The sequence below is a fragment of the Microtus oregoni genome, unplaced genomic scaffold, assembly GCF_018167655.1.
Source record: "Microtus oregoni isolate MIOR12 unplaced genomic scaffold, Mior012 000048F_ref0000485, whole genome shotgun sequence".
NCBI lineage: Eukaryota > Metazoa > Chordata > Mammalia > Rodentia > Cricetidae > Microtus > Microtus oregoni.
This window is the reverse complement of record NW_024543222.1, coordinates 16,181,779-16,208,538: the sequence shown is the minus strand read 5'-3', so window position 1 is coordinate 16,208,538 and position 26,760 is coordinate 16,181,779. Positions and strand designations below refer to the sequence as shown.

Genomic DNA, 26,760 nt, shown 5'->3' with positions numbered 1-26,760 from the left:
ATATATGCATATACTGTATCTTTCTTATTTCTTATCCTTACTGCCACTCATTATCCCTTTTTGTACCTTTTCTCCTCACAGAGTCTCCCTTTTCCTTTCATGCTACACACACACACACACACACACACACACACACACAAAAGAAATCTAGATTTCAATTAATAGAAAAGATGACATTTTGTCTTTCTCTCATTGTCCTCTCTTGTTTAAAATCTTTCTAGACTTCTTTCTTGCCCTCCATAGCCCATCTTCTACTCATGCCACATATATGCGTATCTACATGTAAGTCTAAGGGTTATGGATTTAGCTCATTGATAAAGTGCTTACTTAGCAAGTACAGGGCCCTGGGTTCGGTCCCCAGCGTGAGAGAAACCATGTAACAATTGTCCTTCTAAGTCTGGCTATCTCCTACTAGCAAAATTTTAATCATGTAACAGATTAAGTAGCATAGGGGTTATAAAATCCAAAATATAAATGGGTTATGTTTGTAACTTACATATACTTCAAAAAAGGTAATGATTCAAATGTCCCTCTTTCAATATAGCGTATTTTATTGCAGGATAAATCCCTAGGAAAAGTAAAAGGGAAATATTGCTTTGATTAGCTATTAGATATCTAATTAGTATGAATAAACAACAGAATTGTTATATTATTGTTTTGTCTAAACTCTAAAACTTTGTATTTCTACTTAAAATCTCTAGAGCCCCTACCCCTATCCACATCTATCCTAAACATCTCAACCTTTGTGATCTTCATGTATAAATACATAGCTATAGACATGGGAAATTTCAGAGAGTCTTTCCTGAGAGAAGAATTATTAAGTGACTTTTGTTTTTGAAACAGGGTCTTTCTGTGTAGAATCCAATCCTCTCACCTCTGCCTCCTGAGCACTGAATGCACATGCACAACTTTGGCCTCCGGGGGCTTTAGAAGATAGAAATTAGCCCTGTTCTAGACATACTGAGTTGGTAACTGGAGCAGGGATGTTGTCATAATGAAGTTCTAACAAGCTCTCCAGGTGATGCAAGGAGTATCCTTTTTACAGTGCCACGGTCCCATACATGCCTCCTGGATTTGGTATTCAAATCCAAAGAAGGTCTGGCCCTGTTCCTTCTTATACTGTGAAGGTGCTCATGGCACTCCTCAAACTCTTTGATGTGTTTTGCCTTTTTCTTCCCTATTGTTATTAGTGTTTAACACGTTCTCCCCAAAGGGCCTGTTTGATGATTCCCACTGACTCTTCAAGGTTTTATTCAATTGAATTGGTGTAGCAACAGCTTCCCTAAACCAAATTCATGTCTTCTCTCCTCTTCTGTACTCTAGATACAATTTATTCTTCAGTGACAAAAAAAAAATGAATGGATGAATTGTAATGTGTGGAGATCAGAGAACAGTTTTCAGGGATCAGTTCCTGTCTTTCACTTTGTTGAAGCAGGACTCTCTTGTTTCAGCCACACTGCTGACTGGAGGCTAGCTGACTGAAGATGCTTCCAGTTCTCTCCTCTGCCCCCTTCTTTTCGCAGCAGACCTGGGATGAAAGATGCACACTACTGCATCTGTCCTTTTTCTAATGTGGGTTTGGAGGATCAAATATGGGTTGCTGGGCTTTCCTGGCTAGTGCTTTACCCACTAAGCCCTATCCCCATCCGTCATTACTTCAAAAAATATTTTATTTCTATTTATTTATTTGTGTGTGTCCATGTGTCTGTGCAGGTGCTCACAAAGACCCCAAAAGGGTATCATATCCTCTGGAGCTAGAACTACAGGAGGTTGTGGGTTCCCTGATGTGGAAGCTGGGAACCAAACTCTGGTCCTCTGCAAAGCAGCAAGTGCTCTTAATTGCTGATTAATTAAATCCAGCCCTCTCCTGCTTTGAAATTATTTTTGTACCCCTTCTTCTAATCACAAACCCCTGGAAGCATGGAGTCTAACTCATCTACATTGCCCACCAAGTTTGATACTGACACAAATATTTGAGTGAACTCAAATATTTACAAAATAAACACATAGTTGGTGAGTTCAAGAAAAGTGGCTTATTTGCAAGAAATTCAGTGTATGACTTTATGGCTGACGCCTCTCCATCTCTGCAGCACTGAGATTCATACTCACTCATGGGTTTGTTCCTCTTGAAGTTGGTAAATTTTAAGAGGGAAGTAACCCAGGCTTATTCATCTCTATGCCTCCAATAATAGACATAGTATTTGGCATGTTCTATTTTAGTACATTTTTTTAATTGAGGGACATTTAAATAAATGAATGACAGTAAATTATGTCAATAAGAAACAACTATTTACAAACTAAAATAAAGAAGAGGACTACTCTACTCAGTTATTTTATTATTTCCTCCAAACATTTTGTACAGTTTGGAAGTTCAGATGCAAAAGGTCCCCAAAAATACCAATACGAAAGAAGGACCAGTGCGATTGTGGCCATTCTCTGAGTGTCCAGAGAAGGAAAATGTTTCTGGCTTTGTTTAAGATGACTCTCACTATGTAGTCCTGGATGGCCTCAAACTAGAGATCTGCTTGCCTCCACCTCTCCAGTGCTGTGGTTCAAGACATGTGCTACCAGTCCCATCTTTTACTATTTGGTTTTGTTTTTTTGTTTTCGAGACAGGGTTTCTCTGTGTCACTTTGTTGTTTGTCCTAGAACTAGCTCTTGTAGACTAGGCTGGCCTCGAACTCACTGAGATCCTCCTGTCTTTGTCTCCCAAGTGCTGGGATTAAAGGCGTGGGCCACCACAGCCCAGCTCATCCTTTATTGTTTTATCAGTGAATGTCAGGAGCACTTCTGGTATGTTTGCGTCAAGGAAACTTTTGTAGTATTTCATAACCACGATTCAATATCTATTTTCACATGGACATAAAAAATTATTACATTAAAAACTGTAATACCAGTCTGTTCTCCTAATGACTTAATCATGTTAGTAATATTATTTATGCAATCTAGCATTTAGTTACTTATTTAGTATTTCAGTGTCAATTAAATTCAGATTAAATTATTAAAGAAACTGGATAGAATGGCACATGCACACAACCCTAGCACTTGGGAGGCAGAAGTAGTATGAGGATTGTTACAAATTGGAGATCAGCCTGGGATACATATGAGACCTAGCCTCAAAAAAAAAAAAAGGCATGGGGTATCATCATGGTTGATAGAGTGCTTGCCTAGCATGCACAAAATCTTGAATTTTACCCCCAAAATTGTATAAATTATGTAATAATGAATGCCTATAATCCTAGAACTTGGGAAATAGAGGCAAGAGATTCAAGAATTCAAGGCCAGCTTTGGCTATTTAGAGAGTTTAAGACAAGCCTGAGTTACATGAGACCATATCTCAAAGAGGCAAAGCCATTGTCATTCTGGGTTAAAGACCTTCAAATTAATGTAGTTGTGCATTTTCTTCTCTTTGATACAACTCTTCAAAGTTAAACTAATTTCTCACATCCTACTATGCTGTCTTAAGCCCTTTTTGCAAATTATAAATTAGTAAACATGTTAGGTTTGCAAGCCCACACACAAATCCAGAAACAATGGAACCAGCCACCATGAGCCAAAAACCTCTGAGTGGAAGGGCCAAATTAATCTTGCCTCCTTTCAGCTGTTCTCATCAGGCACCCTGTCCCCTCAACAAAAAGGGCACTGGCACAAGTTCTCTAAAGGTGTCAACCATTCCTAACTCATGGGCCGCAGTAAACGAGAGCATGGATCAGACTTGATGGATGTGTGACCGACTAGATCCAAATACAAGCATATGTCTTAGAAAACAAGGGTTGTGGGAACTCCAGTAACTGCTCAGACCTTACTAACACCCCCTGCAAATGAAGTGCTTCTATCTGAATCTGAAGCTTGTCCATAGAAGTTAAGAAATTTAAGATGCACTGCTGGGCAGTGGTGGTCATATCTTTAATCCCAGCACTTGGAAAGCAGAGGCAGGTGGACCTCATTGAGTTCAAGGTCAGCCTGGTTTACACAGCAAGTTCTAGGACAACCAGAGCTGTTACAGAGAAACCTTGTCTTGAAACCCCCCAAAAAAAGGAAAAGAAAAAGAAAAAATGGAAATTTAAAATGCATAGAAGTCATTTTCATGAGATGGGCTAAGCCCCACCCCCCACTGACATAACTGCAGAGTTTGTTTATTATTTTTTTGTCTTTAGAGCCAGGGTCTTGCCAAGCAGCCCTGGAATTGGTATGAAACCCACTATGTAGACCACAAAGACCCACAACTTGTAGAAATCCTCCTATTTTCTACCTCTTCAGTGTTGGGATTACAGTCAATAATTGAACGATTTTATTGCTTGAAATGATGTTAGTATCTAATTCAAATCCCTTGTTCATCCATAGATAATTTATATCATAAAAAATAGATGTGCTTAATTAACTTACAAAATCTGGAGGGATAGCAGGCCTTCAAATGAATCCTTATGTAATTCAGTCAGGTGATTTTCACTGAGATTTCTGAAAGATTAAAAGGTTATCTGGATCAAAAATCGTCAAACAGATGGAGAACATCCAGTGGTGACATGGGATGGAGAAATACAAGATGTCATATGCTATTGCCTAGAGCATAAATTGTCATCAGCTCTTTTGGGAGCAATTAAAATTTTATATATGTAATGGTCTCCACCCTAAAGATTTTATTTCTAGGTATCTAGCCTATAGAAACACTTGTCTGGGGTATACAGGACGCTTAATTCAGTCCTATATGAAATATTGTACAGAACTGGAAATGAGTAGTATGAGCCTCTACATATGGAAAAGGAAGCTTTAAATATCATGAAAGAAGACATCAAGCTATCAGATGGTATCAATTATGTAAAAGTGATAAGGAAAGCAGCATATTTGCTATATGCAAATATGTCTGGAAGGATATATATCAAACTCAGAGTAGCAGTTACCTCAGATCTGAGGGATTATAGCACAAGGAAGGTTTCACTATTCCTCTTACTAATTTATAACCATTACAAATGTCATCATAGATGGCTTCTACTGGAAAACAAATTTTCCTTTCAATGAAAACACCGCATTTAAAATAAAAACTTTGCCTGCAAAGGTAAGGTTCCAACTCAGGGCTCGTGCACCAGGCAAGCGCACCAACACTGAACCACACCCAGTCCTTATGCAGCTTACAAGAGAAGTTCAATTAGTACCAATTCATTTTTTTTACTTAAAGCCATTAAAATTCCCTATCTCTATCCTAAAGATTCCATGTCTAGCTATCTATTCTGCAGAAATTCACTGGGAAGAACAGAGGAAATATATTTTCTCAGACATACTGACCTCAAAATCTGGACCAAAAGTAAGGGCCTTGGTCCAATATTGTACAACATTTGGAGAGAATATGTACTACTCACAGTTTTTCAGCCCAACGGTATGCTCTCCATACATTTTTGTCAATGTAAGAAATAGAATTTCCTTGGAAATTCCTGTGAAGAAACAGTTCATATACTTGAGTAAATAGGAAAAGACTAAGCAGAAGCAGTAAAATCATCGCACCCTCATGGCGGTGTTCAATGCAGAACGAAAAAAACCACCAATCTTCTAATTCCCAGACCTGTCAGTTTCTGAGGGAGCACACTTAGCAACACAGGGCTGCTGGAGCAAGCTAAGACCTTCCTTGCAAGTTGAACTTTGAATACGACCAGCCTCTTGGTTAGAAAATGCTAGTTAATTACTAAGTATTTTTCTCAAAAATAATTGCGTTTAAATAAAGTACTTCTACAAATCAATAAAAAATAGTGATTAATAATTGAACAGGAAAATAGGTGAATTTTGATCATCATGAGCAAGTAAGAAACCCTGATATAGGCACCATCAAACCTTTGCCAGAGGGCTGTCTGTCGAAGCACTGTGTTAGAAAGAGGAGGAAATTCGAATTAGTCAAAGTGATGTGCTGGTGTGGAAATAGTTCTTGGTCACGCTACTTAGGGAAAAAGCACAACATCACTAATGAAAGTTTTACCTCATCTGTGAACAACACAATGTTCCTGTGGAAGGAAGGACACATGACAAAATGTAACTGGAGTTTATTTTGGTTTGGAGGACACAGAAGAAGAGCAACAGGCTCCATGGAATGAATTTTCTAGCTTATCCTATAAACTCTGGGTCTTTCATTTCTATTTTACTTGTGTGCATGTGGAGACCCAAGTCTGATGTTAGGGCATCTTCAATCATTCTCCTACTTTACTGAGACGGAATCTTTAATCCAGCCGAAAGTTCACTAGAATGGTAGACTTGCTAGCCAGATGGTTCTGAAGAGTGTGCTTCTGACATTCAAGGCTGTAATTATTGGTAGACTGCCACATAAACCTATCATTTACATGGATTGTGAAGATCTGAACTCTAGTCCTCACACTTGCAATTGGACCACTTTAACAAGTGAGGACTCTCCCTGCTGTCCCAACCCTTCACTCTTTTTTGAGGTGCTAGTAATGGAATTCAGGGCATTTTGTGTGCCAGTCAAATATTCTACCACTGAGCTATATTCCTAGCCCTCTGTTCATTATGAGACAGGATCTCATTAAGTATAGTCTAGCCTGGCCTTGAATTTGTGATTCTCATTCTTTAGTTTCCCAAGTACTAGTATTAGGGTATATACTATACACCAGGCTTCTATGACTTTTTTTTTGTTTTTGTTTTTTCAAGACAGGGTTTCTCTGTAGCTTTGGAGCCTGTCCTGAAACTAGCTCTTAGAGACCAGGCTGGCCTCGAACTCACAGAGATCTGCCTGCCTCAGCCTCCCGAGTGCTGGGATTAAAGGTATGTGCCACCACCCCCCAGCTCCATGACATTTTTTAAAAATGGGAATATATCCTTGAGTGGCACATGCTTAAAAGAAACTGTTAAATACCTAATTTATGTTCAGTTTCAACTCTGTGGCTCACTTTAAGCATTTACTTTTAGTTCTACTCAGTGAAGACTTTCTTGCTCAGTTTAAACACACTTTTTTTTGTGATAGGGAAGAAAGAAATTCACTCACTTGATAGTGGACATCCCACTCAATCCCAAACTGTTTGATTTTATGCTCACTAATAAGAAAAAATGCCTAAAACTGAACTCTCATTCCTGACTGCTGACTCTATCTGTTAAATTGCCATCCTTATCTTTATCTAGAACAGAAACTGTGGTCTCATTTTTTTATTTGTATACTTCAATCCCCAATTTTGTTTGAGGCACACTCTCACCATGTAGCCCTGACTCGTATTGAACTCACTATGGAGAGGAGGCTGGCCTCAATCTCACAGAGATCCACCTGCCTCTGCATCTCAAGTTCTGGCATTAAAGGTGTGCATAACCATGTCTAGTATCACTCACTAAATCCTATCTTCTCTTACTCTGTGAGGATTCAGGGTTTTCTTCCCACTCCCGTAACAGCCACAGTGGTCCAACTCTTGCTCACTTTAGTCCTAGATTTTGCTCGATATTTATATATGGTCATCAAGAATTAAGCTTCCTGTCTGGATTATTCTACAAGAGGATGATAAAATGATCCTCTATCTGAGTGTTAAGACTCATGCCTGTATTTTCCATTTGAGATACTGAGGCAGGACGATCATGAACTCAAGGCCAGCCTGTATTACATAGCAAAGTTCCACCCTCTTAATACTTTTTCAATATTTTTTAGAAATTTATAATGGTTCTTCTTCCATATTGCACTGTGACTTTCAAACCACTAGAACTGATATTCAAAGTATTTCATAATATCTCTCACTGTTTTCTAATTCAATCTTTTCTGGTAGACTAGTCTACTAAATCCCAATTTTTGTAAGCTATGCCTTTGGCTATGCTGTAATACCTATTTTTACTTTATTTAAAAATGAGACACTCTTTGAACCAAAGGGAAAGTTTTAATGTAACCATTCACCTTTCCCCCATCTATTATTTCATGTTCCTGAGAAAATGCCACACATATATGGCTGTCATACTTCTTATCCCTGAATAGTGCACACAATACATGAAAAATATTAGAAAACCAGGAACAAGAATGAGCTCTGGACATAACTAAGATTACAAAGCTAACATTCATGTAGGCTAAGAACTAAGATAAGTATTCCATGTAGTCAACTAAACCTCACAACAGTCCTATGAAACAGGAGCCATCAAACTTCCCATTTTACAGGTGAGGAAGTTAATTCACAGCTAAATACTTTATGCAGGGTTACAGAGCTTAGGCCAAACCCCATGAGTCCAGCTCCAGAATCTAATCACTCTGATACATCCTCACTGAAATAAATTATAAAGAGGATGGAATGAAACAGAAGAACAAAGGTTACGCAATGATATAATGGAACTAAAGAAAAATGAATACAGAAAAATAAGAAGGGCTATCATGAATAAAAGACTGGAGAAGGGATACTGAAGAAGTAAAATTGAGGACAAAGAAAAGCTGGCAAGTCAAGGTAAGAGCAGAAAGTCAATCAATGAGAATTAGAGTGACAAGGAGGCCCAGGAAAGCTTTGAAGAAAAAGGTACTATGTCAGGCAAATGTAAAACAGAAATAAAGGTGAGTCTTACAAGTTAGCAAAAGTGTTGTTGTAGGAGTCGGGCTTTGGCACAGGCACTTGGTGGAGTCTCCGCTCTGGGCTGAGATGAATACACGATAGTGTCTCATTTTCACACAAGCAGAACTCACATACGTTGACGTACATGTAGGCATTTTGTTCCATAGTTAAATCTCTTTCTGTAGTGGAATTAGTAGGAGCTGTAGTTGTTGGGACTGTAGAATGTGCAGCTTCTGGAGAAACAGCTGTAGTTGTTGAGACTCCATACTGTGCAGCCTCTGTAGAAGCAGCTGCAGTCTCTAGGACTTCAGAAGGTTTAGTCTCTATAGTTGATGAATCTGAACGCTGAACTTCAACATGAACTAAAGTTAGAGCTATTGACTCATAATGTTCTAGAAATTGAGCCTCAGTCTCCATAGGTATCTCAGAAGTGTGAGCTGGGGAGTCCTTCATAGGGGCAGAACGTTTAACCGTTGTATTAGGTTGTCGAGTTATTGAAAATTCTGAGTGTAAATACTGAGCTGTGACTTGAGGTAGGTTTGAATTTTGAACCTGAATCTTCTCATCAAGTGGGAGTACCTCTTCAGGGTTATTTAGAGGAAGGGTAGTAACATTCCCTGGGGCTTCCAAAGGTTCACTCTCTATCTTAGATAGTTCAGTTAAAGCATGTTCTACATCAAGATGGTAAACTTGGACCTCAGGTGACACTGTATGCTGAGTTTGATAACCTGGCATTGCAGCTTTACTATCATGGAACACTGGAGCTTTGGTAACAAGCCCCTCATGCGGCTGTGGAGGCTGAGAGAAGGTCTTTTGCATAGGTTCAAAGAGTCCTCCCTCAGTAGTAGGTTGATGAGTTATGGTAACTTCCAAATCTGAAGGATGAACCGTGATTTCAGTTGTGTTTGGATGCTGAATGTGAACCTGTTCTAGAGGTGTCACTTGAGAATGCACTGGACGATCTGTAGTCTCACTGAGAGCTGTGGGATGATGAGCCTCTTTAGTAGGCTCTGCAGTTACAGTGTGTTCCATGTCTAAGGGATGATATGGTTTTGTTAGATACTCGGCTTTACTCTGAATTAGACCTTGAACCATGCCCTCCTCATATCCTCGAGTTTGAACTACAAACTCATTAGGTGGTTTTCTAACTTCAGCAGTGGTACTCTGCAAATTTTCAGGACTGTTTTCTAGAGTAGATGAGTTATGATCAAGGTTAACTACGGTTTTAGTTGGAGTTCTTGTACGAGGAACGAAAACTTCTGGGTTCAGGATCACACTGTGATCTGAATGGTGAACTCTAGTCTGCTGTGGAGTTGGACAAAAGTAAGTTCCTGTAGGAGGCTGAGAAGGCTGAGATGGCTGAGATGAGATCCTGGGTGGTGCTGGATTCTCAGCTTGACCCTGAATTGGTATTGGAACTGTCACCTCTTGAACTACACCCTCTTTAGGTGGTGCTGTAATCTGAGTTGTGCTCTCCTGCATACTTTGTGAAAGTTCTCCCTCATTAATAGGTTGATAAGTTACAGTAAGTTCTAGATCCAAATGCTGAACGGTGACTTCAGGTATCTGAGTTGTGTGCTTACTGTAAACAGGCTCTGGATATATCACCAGAGGGTACTCTGGAGGAAGAACTGTAGTCTCCCTTGGAGTTGTAGGATGGTGAGGCTCTCTAGTAGGCTCTGAACTTGTGGTGAGTTCTAGATTCAAAGGCCTAAATGATACAACAATTTGATCCTGAGTTGGTATTGGAACAGTCACCTCCTGATATATTGGGGTTAGAGCTACAGCCTCTTTAGGTGGTTCTGTAATCTGGGTTGTGGTCTCTTGAATGCTCTGAGAAAATTCTCCCTCAGTAGTAAGCTGTGGAGCTATGGTAAGTTCCAAATCCAAAGGTTCAGCTGTGGCTTCAGTTGGGTTTGGATGTTGAGAGTGAATACGTTCTGGATATATCACCAGAGGGTGCTTTGGAGTTGTAGGATGTTTAGCCTCTCTTGTAGGCTCTGAAGTTATGGTGAGTTCCAGATCCAAAGGCTGAAATGATACAACATGTGTTGTTGGATACTCAATTTGATCCTGACCTGGTGTTGGAACTTTCATCTCCTGATATACTGGGGCTGGAGGTGGTTCTGTAATTGGACTTGTGGTCTCTGGAATAGTTTGAGAATGTTCTCCCTCAGCAGTAGTTTTATGAGTTACGGTGAGTTCCAGATCCAAAGGCTGAACTGTGGCTTCAGTTGGGTTTGGATGTTGAGGATGCTGTGGAACTGTAGGATGCTGAGGCTCTCTGGTAGGCTCTGAAGTTATGGTGAGTTCCAGATCCAAAGGTTGAGATGAAGGAACAATTTCATGCTGAGTTTGTGTTGGAACTGTCGCCTCTTGATATTCCTGCTCTTTAGCTACAACCTCCTTAGGTGGTTCTGTAATTATACTTGTGGTCTCTGGAATAGTTTGAGAAAGTTCTCCATCAGCAGTAGTTTGAGGAGTTATGGTAAGTTCCAGATCCAAAGGCTGAACTGTGACTTCAGTTAGGTTTGGATCCTGAGGCTCTCTGGTAGGCTCTGAAGTTATTGTGAGTTCCAGATCCAAGGGCTGAACTGTGGCTTCATTTGGATTTGGAAGCTGAGGGTGCTTTGGAACTGTAGGATACTGAGGCTCTCCTGGGGTTACAGTAACTCCTAGGTCCAAAGGCTGAAATAAACCATTAGGTGATAGTGTATACTCAACTTGATCCTGATCTGGCCTTGGAACAGTCATCTTTTGTGCTGGAATGTGAGTTACAATATTTTTCAGTGGCTTTGGAGGGTGTGGAATCACTTTATGGGTTAGAGAAAATTTTCCTTTTCTACGGAGTTTTAAAGTCTGAGCTGCAGTGGGCTTCAGCGCCAGAAATGGTTTCGTATTCTCATGGAGGTCTATGGGATGAGATAGGGTTGTTTGCTGATGTAAAGAAGGTCTTACTCCCATAATGTGACCTGGAGGCAGTTCTGAGTCTTCTTGTTGAGTTGAATAAAACTGTACCTCTTTAAAGTGGTGTGTTGTCTGAGCTATGGCCTCCTGGAAGCCTAGAGATTCAGTTTTGGAGAAATATGGACGCTTTGAAAGGGCATTAGTCTGAATCTGTGAAAATTTACCTTTCTCACTGGAGTCTATAGGCTGACGTAAGTCTTCTTGTGGAAATGGAACTGATCCATCCTTCAGAGAAGGTTCTGGGGTTATGGTAAGTTCTAGGTCCACATATTTAACAGTGGTTTTATATGACTTTGGAAGTTCAGTTCTGAATGTTGTCTCTAGATCTGCAGATGAGAAAAACCTATCTGTTATTGAAGGCCAAGTTGAGCTCCCCTGTTGACTTGGATATGGTTCCTCAGAAAATTCTTCTGGTTGGATTGGGACTCCTTGACCAACTGGAGAATGATAATCCTGTTTTGAGTTGGTTTGTTGATCAATTGGGATATTGTGTGATGCTGAAAAATAAACTTGACCATGATCCAGGGATGAAACTGTTACCCCATGGTAACCTGGAAGTTCTTCATCGGGCAGCTCTAGCGTCTGTTCTGAAGTCTCCTGTTGTGCTGGAAAGGGTTTTCCTTCTTCAGAGATCTGTGATATTCCAGTTGTGTCTTCTTGCTGGCTTAGAGGTTTATGATGCAGAATAGGTTCTGGGGACTGATATAAAACACCCTGTTGTGTTGACAGTTCAACCTCTTCAGATGCTGTAGCCTCATGGTACACAGTTCCCATCGCAGCTACAGGATTCTCTGTTACTTTAATCTCCAGATCTGGAGGTTGACCAGTCACATAAGACAGGCTAGAATGCTGAGCTTGATAGTGACCTGGAGGCAAAACGGTCGCTTCATGATGCTCTGGAGACTGAGCTGCTTGTTCCTGCTCAGTTGCAGAAGGTTTAAACTCTTCAGCATACTCTAAGGCTTGAGCTGGTACCTCCAGCTGGCTTTGATATTGACTCTCTCCAGAAGGCCCAGAAGCCTGAGCTGGTGGCTTCTCCTCATGGAGAAAGGGTTCCATCTGCTCAGTATACTCCAAAGGATGCACTGGGGACACCTGCTGTGTCAGAGAAGATTCAGTCTCCTTGGTAGGTTCTGAAGTTATGGTAAGTGCCACATCCACGGGTCTCACTGTAACTTGTGGTAAGTAATAATGGTGCTCTTCATTTCGATCTGGCTGGACTTTGTGAATTGGTGGAGTTTCAACCACATTCTCAATAGGGGACTCTGGAGTTTGAAGTGGAGCCTCTTGTTCAACTGGAGGGAGCTCTGCAGGTTGAACTGAGGCTTCTGGCTGGTTTCCAGAACCCAATTCTACCTCCTCAGGAGACTCAGAAAGTTGACCTGGTTGCTCTAGTTCACTGAGATTAGAGTCATCCTCCAGAATAGGACCTAGATGTTGAGATAAATCTTCCTGCTGCATTGGTAAAGGTCCTAACTCCTCTGCTTCCTCTTGAGGCTGAACTGGAGACTCCAAATCAACTCCAGAAGATTCAGCCTCCTCAGAATACTCAGAAGGTTCAGTTGGCTGCTGCTGCTGGCTGGGGAAATGTTCAGTTTCAACAAGAGGACCGGGAGTCTGAGTTGGAGTCTCCTCCTCATATGGAGATGACTCATTCTCTGTTCTAGGCTCAGAAGTTATTTTAGGTTCCATATCTGCAGGCTTACCTGTAATCATGGGCGAAGTATAATGGAGAAATTGAGCCTGACTAGGGTTTTGAATTGTGGTCACTACAGTTTCAGTTATACTCTGCATAGAGGATTCTGGAACTGGAACTGTACCCTCTTGCTCAACTAGAGGACTGGTTTCTTCGGGAAGCTTTGTAGGCAGAGCTGGAGCTTTTAGCTGGCTACCAGAATTTCCAAGGTTCTCAGGAAGCTCTAAAATCTCAGCTGGGGCCTCTTGTTGGGTTGATGAAGGTTCCAACAACTCAGAACTCTCTGGAAACTGGGCTAGGGTCTGTTGCTGGCCCAGAATAGCTTGTACCTCCTTAGCTGCCTCTGAAGCCACAGGATTCACTGTCACATTTGGCAGGTTTGAGTGCTGAGCTTCATTTCTATTTGGAGGTGGACCACGTATTTCAGGATGAACTGATGGTTCCTCAGAAGGAAGCTGATGGTGAGCTGAGTCTTCTTTTTGGATTAAAGGTTCATCTTCCTGTGGGAAATAATCTGGAGCTTCCTGATGGAGATTCTCTGTATTTTGAACTTGTGTCTCCAACTGGTCAGGTTCATCCTGCTCTAGGAACTCTGGAGCTTCATCTGCATTTTCCTGGGATTGCAGAGGAAGGCTGTAAGAATAAGCTTCATTCATATTCAGGTCACCATAATCATCATCCTTGGTTTGTTTGTGAAATTGAGGTTTTCCATCAACCACCTTAGCAAGTTTCCTGTGCTGAGTTAAATCTTTCTTCAACTCCTTGGGTGAAACCATGAAGGTTGTTGCTTTTGAACTCTGGCTGTCTAGCGGCTGAACAAGTATTGCCTCCAACTGATGATCTGCAGCCTCAGCTAGACTGGCAGTACTTTTGAACTGTGAATGCAGAATGGGAGCCTGAATTTGATCCCCATTTAGCATTAAAATGTTCTCTGGCTGCTTCCCAGGTGGTATCAGCTTGTTGGTCAGATGCTGATGTGAAACACCAAGTTCCGCAGGCTCTGGGTTCGACTCCCGAGAAGTGCTGGGGTCCTGGAATAGAAGTAAATTGTCAGTCAACTCCTCAAGTGGGGCCAACATCTCTTTGGGAGCAGGGTGCCCCAGATACTCAGTGCCCCCTTTGTCTGTCTCGGGTGCTCGAGTATGTGGGGATTTAGGTGGATGATCAGAGGAGTGCCAAGACCAGAGTTTGGTTAGCACCCAGGGCTCTGATGTCAACTGGCGTGGGTTCCCAGTGAACTCTGGAATGGAAAAAGCCAGGACCAGTTGCCACATGAAGAAAAGCCTTAGTGCACCAGAGTGCAGTAAAGACATGATAGAAAAGTAGAAACAACAAAAAAAAGTAAAGACAAAGTACAGTAGGGACTAGATCCACATGCTGCCAACACTGGTGGGAAACTGAATGAAAACTCAGAACCTGGGCAAGGAGGCCTGCCCCGCCCTTTATTTATGACAGCTGACCTTTGTTACAAAACCATTACTAGGCAGGGTCCCAGTTGGATTCTGCTTTCTCTCATGTCTGTGATCTTTTCCCCTTTTGGACTCTCTTTCAAGTTTGTTCTAGAAAAATCCAAAAGCCAAATTCAAAAGTTATCTTGGATTATTTATATCTTGTTTCTTGCTTCTGTAGCTTCTTCCTAATGTCCAGAGTAGAATGATGAATGAAATAAGCATCAAATGATATCTGTTGTTAGGACTTTAAAAATAATCTTTAATTATAATGAAGTCATACATTTTATTACTATTGTATGGTCATGTGGTACATGCTTCAACATGCATGCAGAAGTCAAAGGACGGCATATGGAGTTAGTTCTCTCCTTCCACCTTCAAGAGGCTTCCAGGGATGGAACTCTGGTCACCTGGCTTGCATTGTGAGGTGGCAAGTACCTTTATCCACTAAGCATCTGTAGAACATAAATATAAACTTAGTAATAAATACTATCTTTCCTCAAGTTTTACCTCTCATAGACCTTTTTAACTTAGACCTTCTATAATGTGCTTAACCTTTCCATGTCCTCAATTTTGATGTACATTTTGGAACACTGCTTACGTTAGGACAAAACTACCACCTACAATTCTTTCGCATCTGTATAGGTGGAATGGCAGGCTGCTTCCAGCCACCCGGCTAGCTTTACCCAAAATAACAACACACAAATTGTATTCTTTTAAACACTGCCTGGCCCATTATCTGTAGCCTCTTATAGGCTAACTCTCACATCTTGCTTAACCCATTTCTAATAATCTGTGTAGCACCACGAGATGCTGGCTTACCAGGAAGGATTCTACCCTACATCTGTCTCAGTTCCGAGAACCATGGTGACTGCCTGACTCGGCTTCTTTCTCCCAGCATTCTATTCTGTTTACTCCACCTACCTAATTTTCTGTCCTATAAAAGGGCCAAGTCAGTTTATTAACCAATGAAATCAACAAAAAATAGAAGACTCTCCCACATCATTTCCCCTTTTTCTGTTTAAACAAAAAAGGCTTTCACTTTAACATAGTAAGATTACATATAACAAACCAGTTATCAAGCAAAATTACAGTTACAATATTTATATCTATTTTATCCTTTATTATAACTAAGGAAAACTATAACTATAACTAACCATTCTTCAACTCCATCAAAGACTCTAGAAGGATATAATATTACCTAAGCAAACAAGAAGTAAACAACTTCCAAAACTCTAGAAATGACAGAGACATCTCACTGCCTGGACAGTCATCCAAAGTTTCTCTGTACCGTTGGGGCATCCATCTCCAGCCTACAGGCCCATAGTATCCAGCAGACATTTCCATGAAGCAGAAAATTCCAAAGACAGTTCAGTCATTTTCTGCTGTGTCATGCAGAATGTCTCGTAGACTCTTTCATAGATCAGGAAACCCAAAAGACCACCTCACCTTTTGGCAAGTTCAGCAGTCCTCTCTCTGTGGGTTCTTTGCATCCAGTTTATGCAACAGTCCAGGCAAGAGCAGTTTCCTGCCCAAATGGCTATCAAACTCCATAAGGAGACTCTTTAATGCCCATCTTCCTCTTGAAGTAGATTGGTGCTGCCAGGAGCAGACGTGTCTCATTGTCATGAAAAGCCCTAAGTTATTAAAATATCTTAAATGCCATATTCTACAGTCTTTGAAAGATATGAAAAATGCCTAACTAAAATATATCTCTATATATCTAGAAAATCTAACTAACATGACTACAAGCTTTACTATTATCGATGATTATCCATTAGCAACCTATATTTCCTAATTATATATTACATTTTTAAATGAACTACACAATCACAATACCTTAATCAAAATCAGAAATACATATACATAGAACAAAATTGACCTTAACTTTTACCAATAGAGTAAAATTTATACCAATGTAATTATTCATATCTATATCACATCTGATAGCATTCTTTCTCTTTAACCTTCTTTACCAACATGCATTTTATAACTATACCCTTTCATATCTCTTCTCTTGTTATACTTTCTTTACAAATTTAAAAACATTTTATGTCATACTTCAAACTGATACATGTGAATAAATAGGGTGCTTATAAACTGTTATTGCTTATAGTAATGCTCTGAGCCACACAGCTTTGTACATATGCTCCTAAATCAAGCATAAGCCATCTCATACAGAAACAGAGGGCGTGGGCCACTCAGAAAGGATATAGCTAACAGACTCAATGAGATTCTGCTGTTTTTCACAGGTGAATAAAAATTATTAAGGGACTTTATGGTTTATGTTAACTGAGAAGAGAATTACTAACTCCTCTAGTTACTTGCACCTTTATGGGGAGAAACTGACACCCACAATCCATAATAGTCCCGATACCCTTTCTGCTCTGACTCAGTAATAACCAAGGGTTATATTATGCCACTGCTTCTCCTTATGATACATTCCTTATGAAGGCTGACTGTTAGACTTGATACAGATATTTCTTTGTCAGAACACAAACATCTTCTGATGTCTGCTGACACCTCAATGTGCAGAGATTCACTCCACCCAGCCTGAAAGAAGTCAGAAAATTATTCACTAGAATATCCTTTCTGAATCTTTACAGCCTCACAAATATCGCAAAAGGTACAACTGCTTAAACCTGAAACCTGTTGAAAACATAAATGGTCTCTTCAAAGAAACCAAAGGGGCATTTACTTAAATACAAAGGTAAGTTCCACGTACGAACTTATCAGCAGCTGTAACCTTACTTGTGCATCTGTGTGCATCACTTTTTCTTTTGGTATAATATATATTCAATGATATATACTCTTGGTATAATATATTCTCAATAGTATGAAATGAGTATAAACCCCCACTATTCTCTTTTCAATTATTTTTTAAAATATTTATATATTTATTACAATATTCTGTCTGCATGTATTCCTGCTGTCTTAAAATAAGTGTTTAACAAGACCTAATAAATCTTAATGTCTGAGAGCAACGCAAGGGGAACCTGAGCCATTATTAAACAGAATGATAACTGTCCTAGGTAATATTCCTTTTTTCCATGTTCCTAAATCCCCGGGCAGTTCCCCGAGCAGCTAGCAGCAGGAAATGCTGGCGAGTCCCCAGAGACGGCTGCCAGAGGGGTGCAGATTCCCAGCAGCGAGGGGCAGACACATGGCGGGGAAGGCAGCGGGCTCTGGGAACTGCAAGATCCCCGAGTGGGCTGGGTGCAAACAGGTGGCAGGTAAAAGGCACATAGACACAGTAAATAGGCATAAAGAACATTTATTCCTTAAAAGAGAGAGAGAAGGAGAGAGAAGGGGGGGGGGGACAGAGAGAAAAAAAACACGTGTGCACACACCAAAAGGGAACAGCAAGAGAGGGAATTCAAGATGGTGAAGAGAGGTCAGAGGTAGCTGGGAGTGGGTGTGGCTTGTCCCTTAAAGTGACCAGGGACTGAAAGAAGAACATTCCCAGGTTTTGCTTATAATGAAAGCAGGAGGTTAGACACCAAAGTTTGAAGGAATTGGGGCAGTGAATTCTCAAGACTGCTTCCGGCTGATTTGTGGGCATTGTCTTGGGGGGGGCGGTCCTTGAGAAGGCTGTGTGCTGGGAACCTCCTGGCATGGCTGGTTTCTTTGCTTCTGACCAGTGTCTGTGGTGTGGAAATGTCTGGTGTCCTTTATCCTGTTTAAGGTATTGGCAGAACAAAAAAAAGTTAAATGAAAGAAAAAAAATTTTTGGACTAGGGAATTGAGGGGGTATCTGACCTGTTTAAGGTAGATTCTTTAATTTGGCTCCCTGGAACTCACAAGAACTGCTTGGGTTTATGAAAACAGAAGTTTTAGACATACAATGACTATGGCTTATTTTGTACAATGAAAAGTATTTTTTTAAGAAATTTGATTTGAAATTTGTTTGGTGAGGTAACCGGCAAAACCTCAACCTGGCAAAACCTCTCAGCTACCAAACTGTCAGAGATCTTTGAGAAGGATAAGATTTTTCTTGAGTTACCGATTAAAAAATGACAGAGAACTTACTTAGTTGGCACCCAGAGCTACTCTTTTTGGGTCCTCCATGGTCGCTGAAGGTTGCACTTGACCTTTGCTGGTTAGCACCAGGCCTGCCAGGCTCCAGAAGACCCTGTGGGCTAAGAAATATGTAGAAAGACAGGCCTACCTTGACCTGAGCAGCTGGGCTGTCGATTCTGGCGATTCCGTCCACATCTAAAGGTCTTTAGTTTAGATGAAAGGCAGTTTTTCCTAATGGTCAGCGCTCAGCAGTGCTCAGTGAACTGCAGAAGGACGTTGTTCTGCGCCCATTTGTCTTCTGTCTTCTTTGGAGGAAATAAGAGTCTGCTGATAGGAGCCAACTTGTCTCTTTTCGTTATGAAAAGTTTTTTAAATAATTAAATACTTAAATATCACATTCCCCAGATCTCTGAGCAGTTGAGGGCTGTTTATTAGGTATAGCTGCAGTATAGAATCTGTCTGGAAGGTTGGGTCTGAGCTTTATTGCACTGGCTCTTAAAAGGCTAGATCCACACTCATAAAAAGACAGAAAGAAAGAAAAAAAACTACTTGTAATATAAGATTAGTGGCAGAACTGACAATGGTAAAGAACAGCTTAATATTAAATATAAGGCATTTTTGTAAGAGACTTAAAAGTACATACCAGTTTAAAATATGAGACTTATGATTTTGTAGTCTAAAATGAGATGTAATGAACAATTATTATACACAGAGAGAGTGAACAGGAATTGGGCAACGTGTGTTGCGGGAGGTCCTCCCACTCCTCCAGCCTATCACCGCTGAGGTACCAGCCCATTGGGGCGTGGTTTCTCTCCCTTTAAAAAAGCGGCCACTTCCCTCTCCTCTCTCTCTTCACTTCCTGCTCCGCCTGCGACTGGACTCCTTTCCTGGTTGCATAGAGGGCTGTTGCCTGGGACAGTGATCTGTAAGTTTTTTCCCCTTTAAATAAATACCACCCTAATAATCATAACCCCGAATTGGTGTGGCATTGTTTGTGACTTACGCCTTCAAACGTGGATGCCTTTGATGGGCCCTATCAAAGGCATGCCACTGCATAAAACATATGTAACAGACTTAACATGAGGATTTTAGTGAAAAAGCAGGGTATGCAGGAGTCATATTGTCCTCATTTATTGCACAGTTGTTTATTGTCTTAGTCTTTAAGTTAGATAGGTATTGAGAATTATATAGATCAATAGTCATCTAAGTTTGTCATTTATAATTAGACTAATCAGGTTCTTTAGATACATGGAGATTATATTCAGTATAGATAGATTATCTTCAACCTCTTCAAAGAGCTGTAGAAAATGGCCTTTAATCTAACTCAGTTTCGTGGTAGTGAGACACAATTGCTCCTGGAAACACTGATCTATTCCCGAAAGAATGTTGAGCACCAAAGACACTCCACCTGGAGCCTTTCTTCTTGGAAGAACTGGCCTTTGGGCAAAGAAATGCCCATACCTCAACCACTGACAGAGATACAGAGTATCCATGAATGGATAAAACAGGACTGTCATATCCTGCCAAGACAGGGTAAGATAGTTTTAAAAAGTTTCTTACCTTTGAAAATGGTATGTCAGTTATGTTAGGCCTTAGCCAAAGTTGGTTGCTTCAACGCTGCAAAGATGACCTTGGGTGATTGCCCAGGTAGCTGGTTGTCTCTGTGATCTGTTGCATGTTTTGGAAGTTGTTTGATTGAACATCTTAATTACTCAGGTAACATTATTTCCCTTCTCAGATCTTCAATGGGGTTGAAGACTATATAAATGTAGTTACTTTTCTCCCATGACTTGGCCAAGTTATTTATTATACAAGACTTAAGCTAGTTAGAATAGGATATTTGTACTTATTGTATATAATTTCATAGTAGGTTTAGAACTCTCTTACTTAAACAAAAGGTGGAGGTGTTGCAGGAGCTCCTTCCACTCCTTCAGCCAATAGCCGCTGAGATACCAGCCCATTGGGGCATGGTCTCTCTCTCTTTAAAAAAGTGGCCACTTCCCTCCTCTCTCTCTCTCTCTCTCTCTCTCTCTCTCTCTCTCTCTCTGTGTGTGTGTGTGTGTGTGTGTGTGTGTGTGTGTGTGTGTCTGTCTGTCTGTCTGTCTGTCTGTCTCTCACTTCCAGCTCCACTTCCGGCAACTAGGCTCCCTTCCAGATTGCACAGAGGGCTGTTGTTGTCTGGGACGGTGATCTGTAAGTTTTTCCCCTTTAAATAAATAACCTTTCTATTAATCCTAATTCCAAACTGGTATGGGATTGTATGTGATTTATGCCTTCACCAGGGCCTCACACATGTTAGGCAAGCTCTTTACCATTGAGCCACATCCACAGAACACCTAGACTTTTAATGAAAAGAGATAAAAAAAAATAAACTCCAACAATCCTAGCTAATGGTAAGGTATCCTATAGCTTCAAAATCAATTAAGACTTATAAAGGGACTACTAGATATTGGCATTTTATTACATACTACACAAACAATGGAGAAAATCACTATCAAAGTGATTAAGGCGATGAATTGTAGGTGGTGGGCCAATCATATGTACCTGCTAACTCTCCACAGCAGCTGGCCTCTCACGTGTCCTCCACACAATCTAGTTCAATCCTTTTATCTAAAGTCTAGGATTACAATATTCAGAGTATGGTTGATCAAAGTCTGCAAAGTTCTCCTTCACAACCTTGTTTGACCATCAACGGAAACTAAAGTAGTAAATTTCTAGTTCTTGGCATTGTGAGCTGATGTTAAACTGCCTTATGTCTAGTGCCAAGACAAACCTAGTCATAAGAGACTTACAGTTTCATAACCTGCCAGAGATTTCATTTTGGATATACTTGAAATGCAATGCTCATTTTACAGAGTAGATGTGAACAACATTTTAACTGTATTTATAGAGAACCCTAAATAAAGGTTGTTTTTTTGAAGTCACAGTGCTTTCCTGCATCATTTGTTGGATGCAGGACCTACTGCCCTCTGTTGACGACAGTGATGATAAAGGAAGTCCTTCAGAGAAAGCACAGGATTGGGAGTGAGCAAAGGAACAGTTCAGTCTTTGCAGAAAGTAGCTCCTACTTCAGAATACCATCCAAATGCTGATGAAATGAAACTGCCACCCATCCCTCTCCAAATTACTAATCCAGTAAAAGGAAGAATACACTTATCTCTGAATTTTACAAGCAGCTAAAACTATGAGAGGCTCATCTGCATTAATACACTTCTGTAAGAATACAAATTCTTCCCAATGCTACCTTTGAATGTTTTATAAGTCACTGTGGATTTTTCCTTTTCTTTGTTTGAGACAAGATCTCATATAGCTGGATTCTCTTCTTAGCCCTAGGACAATGTTGAACTTCTGTTCCTCCTATCTCCATGTTGTAAAAGGAGCAGCAGGTTGGCGTCCTGCCACCTGGATAGCTTAACCCCCGAAATAACCACACAGAGATCTGTATTAATTAAATTGCTGCCTAGCCCATTAGTTCTGGCCTCTTATTGTCTAACTCTCACATCTTGATTTAACCCATTTCTAATAATCTGTATGTCACTAGCAGCTTGTGGCTTACTGGGAAAGATTCAGCATGTCTGACCTGGCAACTTCATGGCAGGCGGCTCTCTCTGCCTCTGCTTTCTTCCTCCCAGAATTCTGTTCTGTCTACTCCGCCACCTAATTTTTGTCCCTATCAAAAGGCCAAGGCAGTCTCTTTATTTAACTAATGAAAGTAACATATAGACAGAAGACCCTTCTACACAATCTCCAGCTCTTGAGTGTTGGGATTAGAGGTGTGTACCATTATAGCCACCTTTGATTTTGTTTACTGTGGTGCTAGAGATAAAACCAGTGCTTGATGCTAGAAGCACTCTATCAATTAAACCAATTCCCAGCCTTACAGTACAGTAGACACCACTAGTTCTTCCAAGATGTCACTTCAATTTTGAAAAGTGTTATATTGTCTTAGTTAAGTTTCTGTTGTTGTGAAGAGACACCATGACCGCGCCAACTTTTATAAAAGAAAACATTTAATTAGGGTGGCTAGGGTGGCACTCTTATACTTTCAGAGGTTCAATCCATTATCATCATGATGGGGAGCATGGTGGCGTGCAGATAGATGTGATGGTGACTATAACTTGGCTTGCAGGCAATGGGAAGTCGACTGAGACACTGGGTGGTACCCTGAGTATAGGAAATCTCAAAGTCTGCCCCAACAATGACACACTCCTCCAACAAGGCCAAATCCACTCCAACAAAGTCACACCTCCTAATAGTGCCACTCCTTATAAGATTATGGGGGCCAATTACAATTAAACTATCACATAAATATTTCTAAAATTTGAACAATTCAAATTAAGTCAAGGCATTATTAGTAACTTGCAGGTTTATTTATGCATCTTAGTTCTCTGTCACAAGGCCTTAAGCTTAATAAGCACCTGATAGGCCAATATTTAGGGGTTTTTTTTATCCCAGAATCAAGCACAGTCCACACAATTTAATAGAGGATTGATAGTATGTCAGGGGAATGAGTGAATAGATGATTGAAAAATGAAATTACTCTCTTTAGCTGAAAGTCTAAAAATGCCTGTTGGGAAGCTGTGATGCCCAGGACTGTGAGGGAGACTGGATATGTGGTGCGTCCCACTGGGCTTTTCAGATAAGCTTACCAGAGTTGTTGCCGACCATCACCTTCCTTCATGAGGAGAAAATGAAATAAAAAATTCTCTTAAGGTGCTTTACACCCTTCCTTGATTTTAGTTTAAAACCTTATGCACTTGGGGCTGGAGAGATGGCTCAGTGGTTAAGAGCACTGACTGCTCTTCCAGAAGTCCTGAGTTCTATTCCCACCAACCACATGGTGGCTCACAGCCATCTATAATGAGACCTGGTGCCCCCTTCTGGCTTGCGGGCACACATGAAAGGAATGCTGTACACATAATAAATAAATATTTTTTTAAAAAAAACAAAACCTTATGCACTTTTCTACATTCATAAAAGGTGTGTTATCAGGGGAAACAAGGCAGGAACTACCTGTATTCACCAAAGCTAAAAGAGTACTTAAACTGGTAACAAGGCAGTTTAAGGCGGGAAGCCAAGTAATAGTAACCCAAGGCTCTGCCATAAGTATGACTTCAATTATTCAATGATGGGCTTAACTTGTAAAAGTCTTAAAACCTAAGATTCATGAAATCATCCCAGTTTCCAAAAAGCAGGGAAAACCCAATACTGCTTTGTAATTTCTCCAGTGACTTCTATACTATATAAATGCCTGGACCTGGCTGGCAACAGGTTAGAAACAGGACCACAAGGAAATAATTAAACAATGCCTGACGAACGATCTCTTCAGTGATTAGGAGTGGATGGCTGCAGATGGAAGAAGGTGTTGAACAATGTACAGAAGCAGATATGAGATCACTACTGGGTAAAGTTCTCAAATTCAATAAAAGTTGATGAGGAAAGCTCCATGGACAAAAATAGGCAGCAAGGACAGAGCAAGTGGCCAGTCACTCATCGAAATGGTCCTCAGAAAGGACAGGTGTATGAACTGACAGACACAGTGAGATGTGGGCCTCAGGCAGGCTCTGGGAAATTAAATCGGTTGGCATGCTGATGTGAAAGGGGTTTCTTTCTTTCTTTCTTTCTTTAAGACATATTTTCTTTTTTTAAATTGATTTTTATTGAGCTCTACATTTTTCTCTGCTCCCCTCCCTGCCTCTCCCCTCCCCTCTTTAACCCTTCCCCAGGGTCCCCATGCTCCCATTTGACTCAGGAGATCTTCTCTTTTTCTACTTTCTACTTCTCATGTAGATTATATCTATGTAAGTCTCTCTTAGTGTCCTCATTGTTGTCTAACTTCTCTGGGATTGTGCTTTGTAGGCTGATTTTCTTTGCTTTATGTTCAAAAACCACCTATAAGTGAGTACATGTGATAATTGTTTTTCTGTGTCTGGGTTACCTCACTCAAAATAATGTTTTCTAGCTCCATCCATTTTCCTGCAAAATTCAATATGTTGTTATTTTTTTTCTACTGTGTAGTACTCCTTTGTGTAAATGTACCACATTTGTGGAAGGGGCTTTCTACAGCACATGAAAAGAGCCTATTTTCTGGGATGCCAAGGGTTACAACTGCCTGTCTGTCAAACTCACCCATCGTAAATCTATATAGAAAAGCAGCAAAAGCTAATCCATCTCCTGTGATTTCTTAAATTTAAAAGCAACAGAAAATAATGAGGAATAGACTACATGAGCACACCTGGGTTTGACCTCTTCACACCAGTCACTGCTACAAACATAAGAAATAAAAAAAAATTAAATTTAATTAAAAAAAAAAGTCATCTAACTCACGGCTGACCTCAAACGACACCCCAGCTCCCGCATCTGTACCCACCTTCACAAGCCACGCCTGAAGAGGAGGCTTCCGGTCATGCCTTTGGTGCTCTCTGTGCGTCCCTCGCCCAGTAAAACTTGATGATGGTGTGGAAACCAGGGTCCCCAGCAGCCTTGGGGAAGACCCGGATTGTACACAGAAGGCCAAGCTGGGAGAATGCTGTGGGAGGCTCAGGGCCTGAGCGCCAATCTCCTGCCTCAGTTCCCATGAGTCCCCTCCCTTCTCCACGGGGAGCGCTTCTCCCTGTGCCAGACCGAGGCTCCCTCCAAGGCCACAAGGGCGTGAGGAGAGCGGGCGGCTAAGGGCCACACTGGCTCACCACCCTCTGTAGACCTGTGCCCGACGCTAGTACCTGCAGCCAAAGCTCCGAAGCTCCAAAGCTCCGAGCTGGAGGGACCCGCACTCCCCCGGGCGCGGGAGGTGGCCTCGTCCATCCTCCCTCTCAGCGCAGCCCCTCACACGCAGAGCCTCGGCCAGAGGGCCCAGAGCTCAAGTCTCCACTGGACGCTTTCGCGCTCTAGGTGCAACCCCTACACCGGACCCTCACTGCGCCTGCGCAAGCAACGCCTGCACGTGCACACGTGCAAGGGGCGTGGCCCGCTGGCCAGCACCGTCCTTACCCTTCTTGGCAGATGACCTCAACTGGTGTCAGCCTGAGTTCCTACCGCACCACTCCCTCCGGGCTAGGGCTCCTACCCAAGCGTATTTTTAAGGGCAGACATAGAGGATTCAGCTGGCTTCATCTTCACTTCCGGAAAAGACAAAAAGTAGGTAGTTAGCACTGTGGAACTGGTGGGAAATGACTTCTAAAGATGGAATCCTTCGAGCTAACTTTAAGGAGTCTTAAATACGCAAAACTAAGCAGAACTCAACCTCTAGGTCTAGCGTGAAATCTTTAGACATGTCCCCGCTTGTCCTGGAGTTTCTGGTGTGTGTGTATGTGTGTGTGTGTGTGTGTGTGTGTGTGTGTGTGTGTGTGTAATTTGGAGAGTGTAAGAAGCTGCGAGTTAAGTGAGAAGTAAATTTGGAAAGGGATCAGAATGAACCCAAATAAATACTGGAGATGTTGGTGTTTTGGACTACTTGTTAGAGAAATGCTCAGGGAGTAGGTGAGGCCTAAGGCGCAACAATTCTAGGATGAAAGGGCTCTGGAAAACATGTAAGTTCTAAGTGATACCCTTCAGATCCACGCTGGTCTATGACAACATTTTCTCCTGTCTTCAACAAAATAAAAGGACAGTAATTTTATTTTAATGTCTGTAGGTGCTTTGCCTGCATGTCTAACTGTGCACTGCATATACCTGCTGCCCATGGAGGCTAGAAGATGGTGTTGGGTCACCTAGAACTACGTTAATACAGGCAGTTGTGAGCTGCCATGTGGGTGCTAGGAATTGAGCTTACATCCTCTAGAAGAGCACCTAGTACTCTTAACCACTGAGCCATCTCTCCAGCCCTAACAATGTGTTTTTAATTTTATAAAAGGAAGTGTATTATAGTCCACTCTCCTGCATGTATGACTTCCACAAAATATTGATGTTAACAGATATTTTACAAAAACAAAATGCTGAGACTGGTCATAATATTCTTTTTATTATTTATTGTTTTTAATTGAGCTATACATTTCCCCCACTCCCCTTCTTCCTATCTTCTCCCCTTCCACCTTTGCTCCTGCTCCCACACTCCCAATTAACTCAGGAGATCTTGTCTTTTTCTCCTTCCTAGGGGGTCCATATGTCTCTCTTAGGGTCTTCTTTGTTG

The 26,760-nt window shown here is 41.2% G+C and overlaps 1 protein-coding gene and 1 long non-coding RNA gene across 2 annotated transcripts in view; both read right to left on the bottom strand.

Moving 5' to 3' along the window:
• LOC121436028 (leucine-rich repeat-containing protein 37A3-like) overlaps positions 1-13,940 on the bottom strand; it is an 84,866-nt gene extending 70,926 nt beyond the window's left edge. Inside the window, exons 1-4 of the mRNA XM_041635604.1 lie at positions 8,515-13,940; positions 5,355-5,426; positions 4,387-4,458; positions 497-568 (exon numbers count right to left, since the gene is read on the bottom strand). Of these exons, the coding sequence (XP_041491538.1) occupies positions 497-568; positions 4,387-4,458; positions 5,355-5,426; positions 8,515-13,940 (5,642 nt within the window). The remainder of the gene's footprint in view (positions 1-496; positions 569-4,386; positions 4,459-5,354; positions 5,427-8,514) is intronic.
• A 40-nt stretch (positions 13,941-13,980) lies between these two features.
• On the bottom strand, positions 13,981-25,524 carry LOC121436119. Its single transcript, XR_005972654.1, has 3 exons — positions 25,355-25,524; positions 25,003-25,161; positions 13,981-14,195 (listed from the first exon to the last, which is right to left on the bottom strand). It is a non-coding gene; the product is annotated as an uncharacterized LOC121436119 (long non-coding RNA).
• Between the last annotated feature and the right edge of the window lie 1,236 nt (positions 25,525-26,760).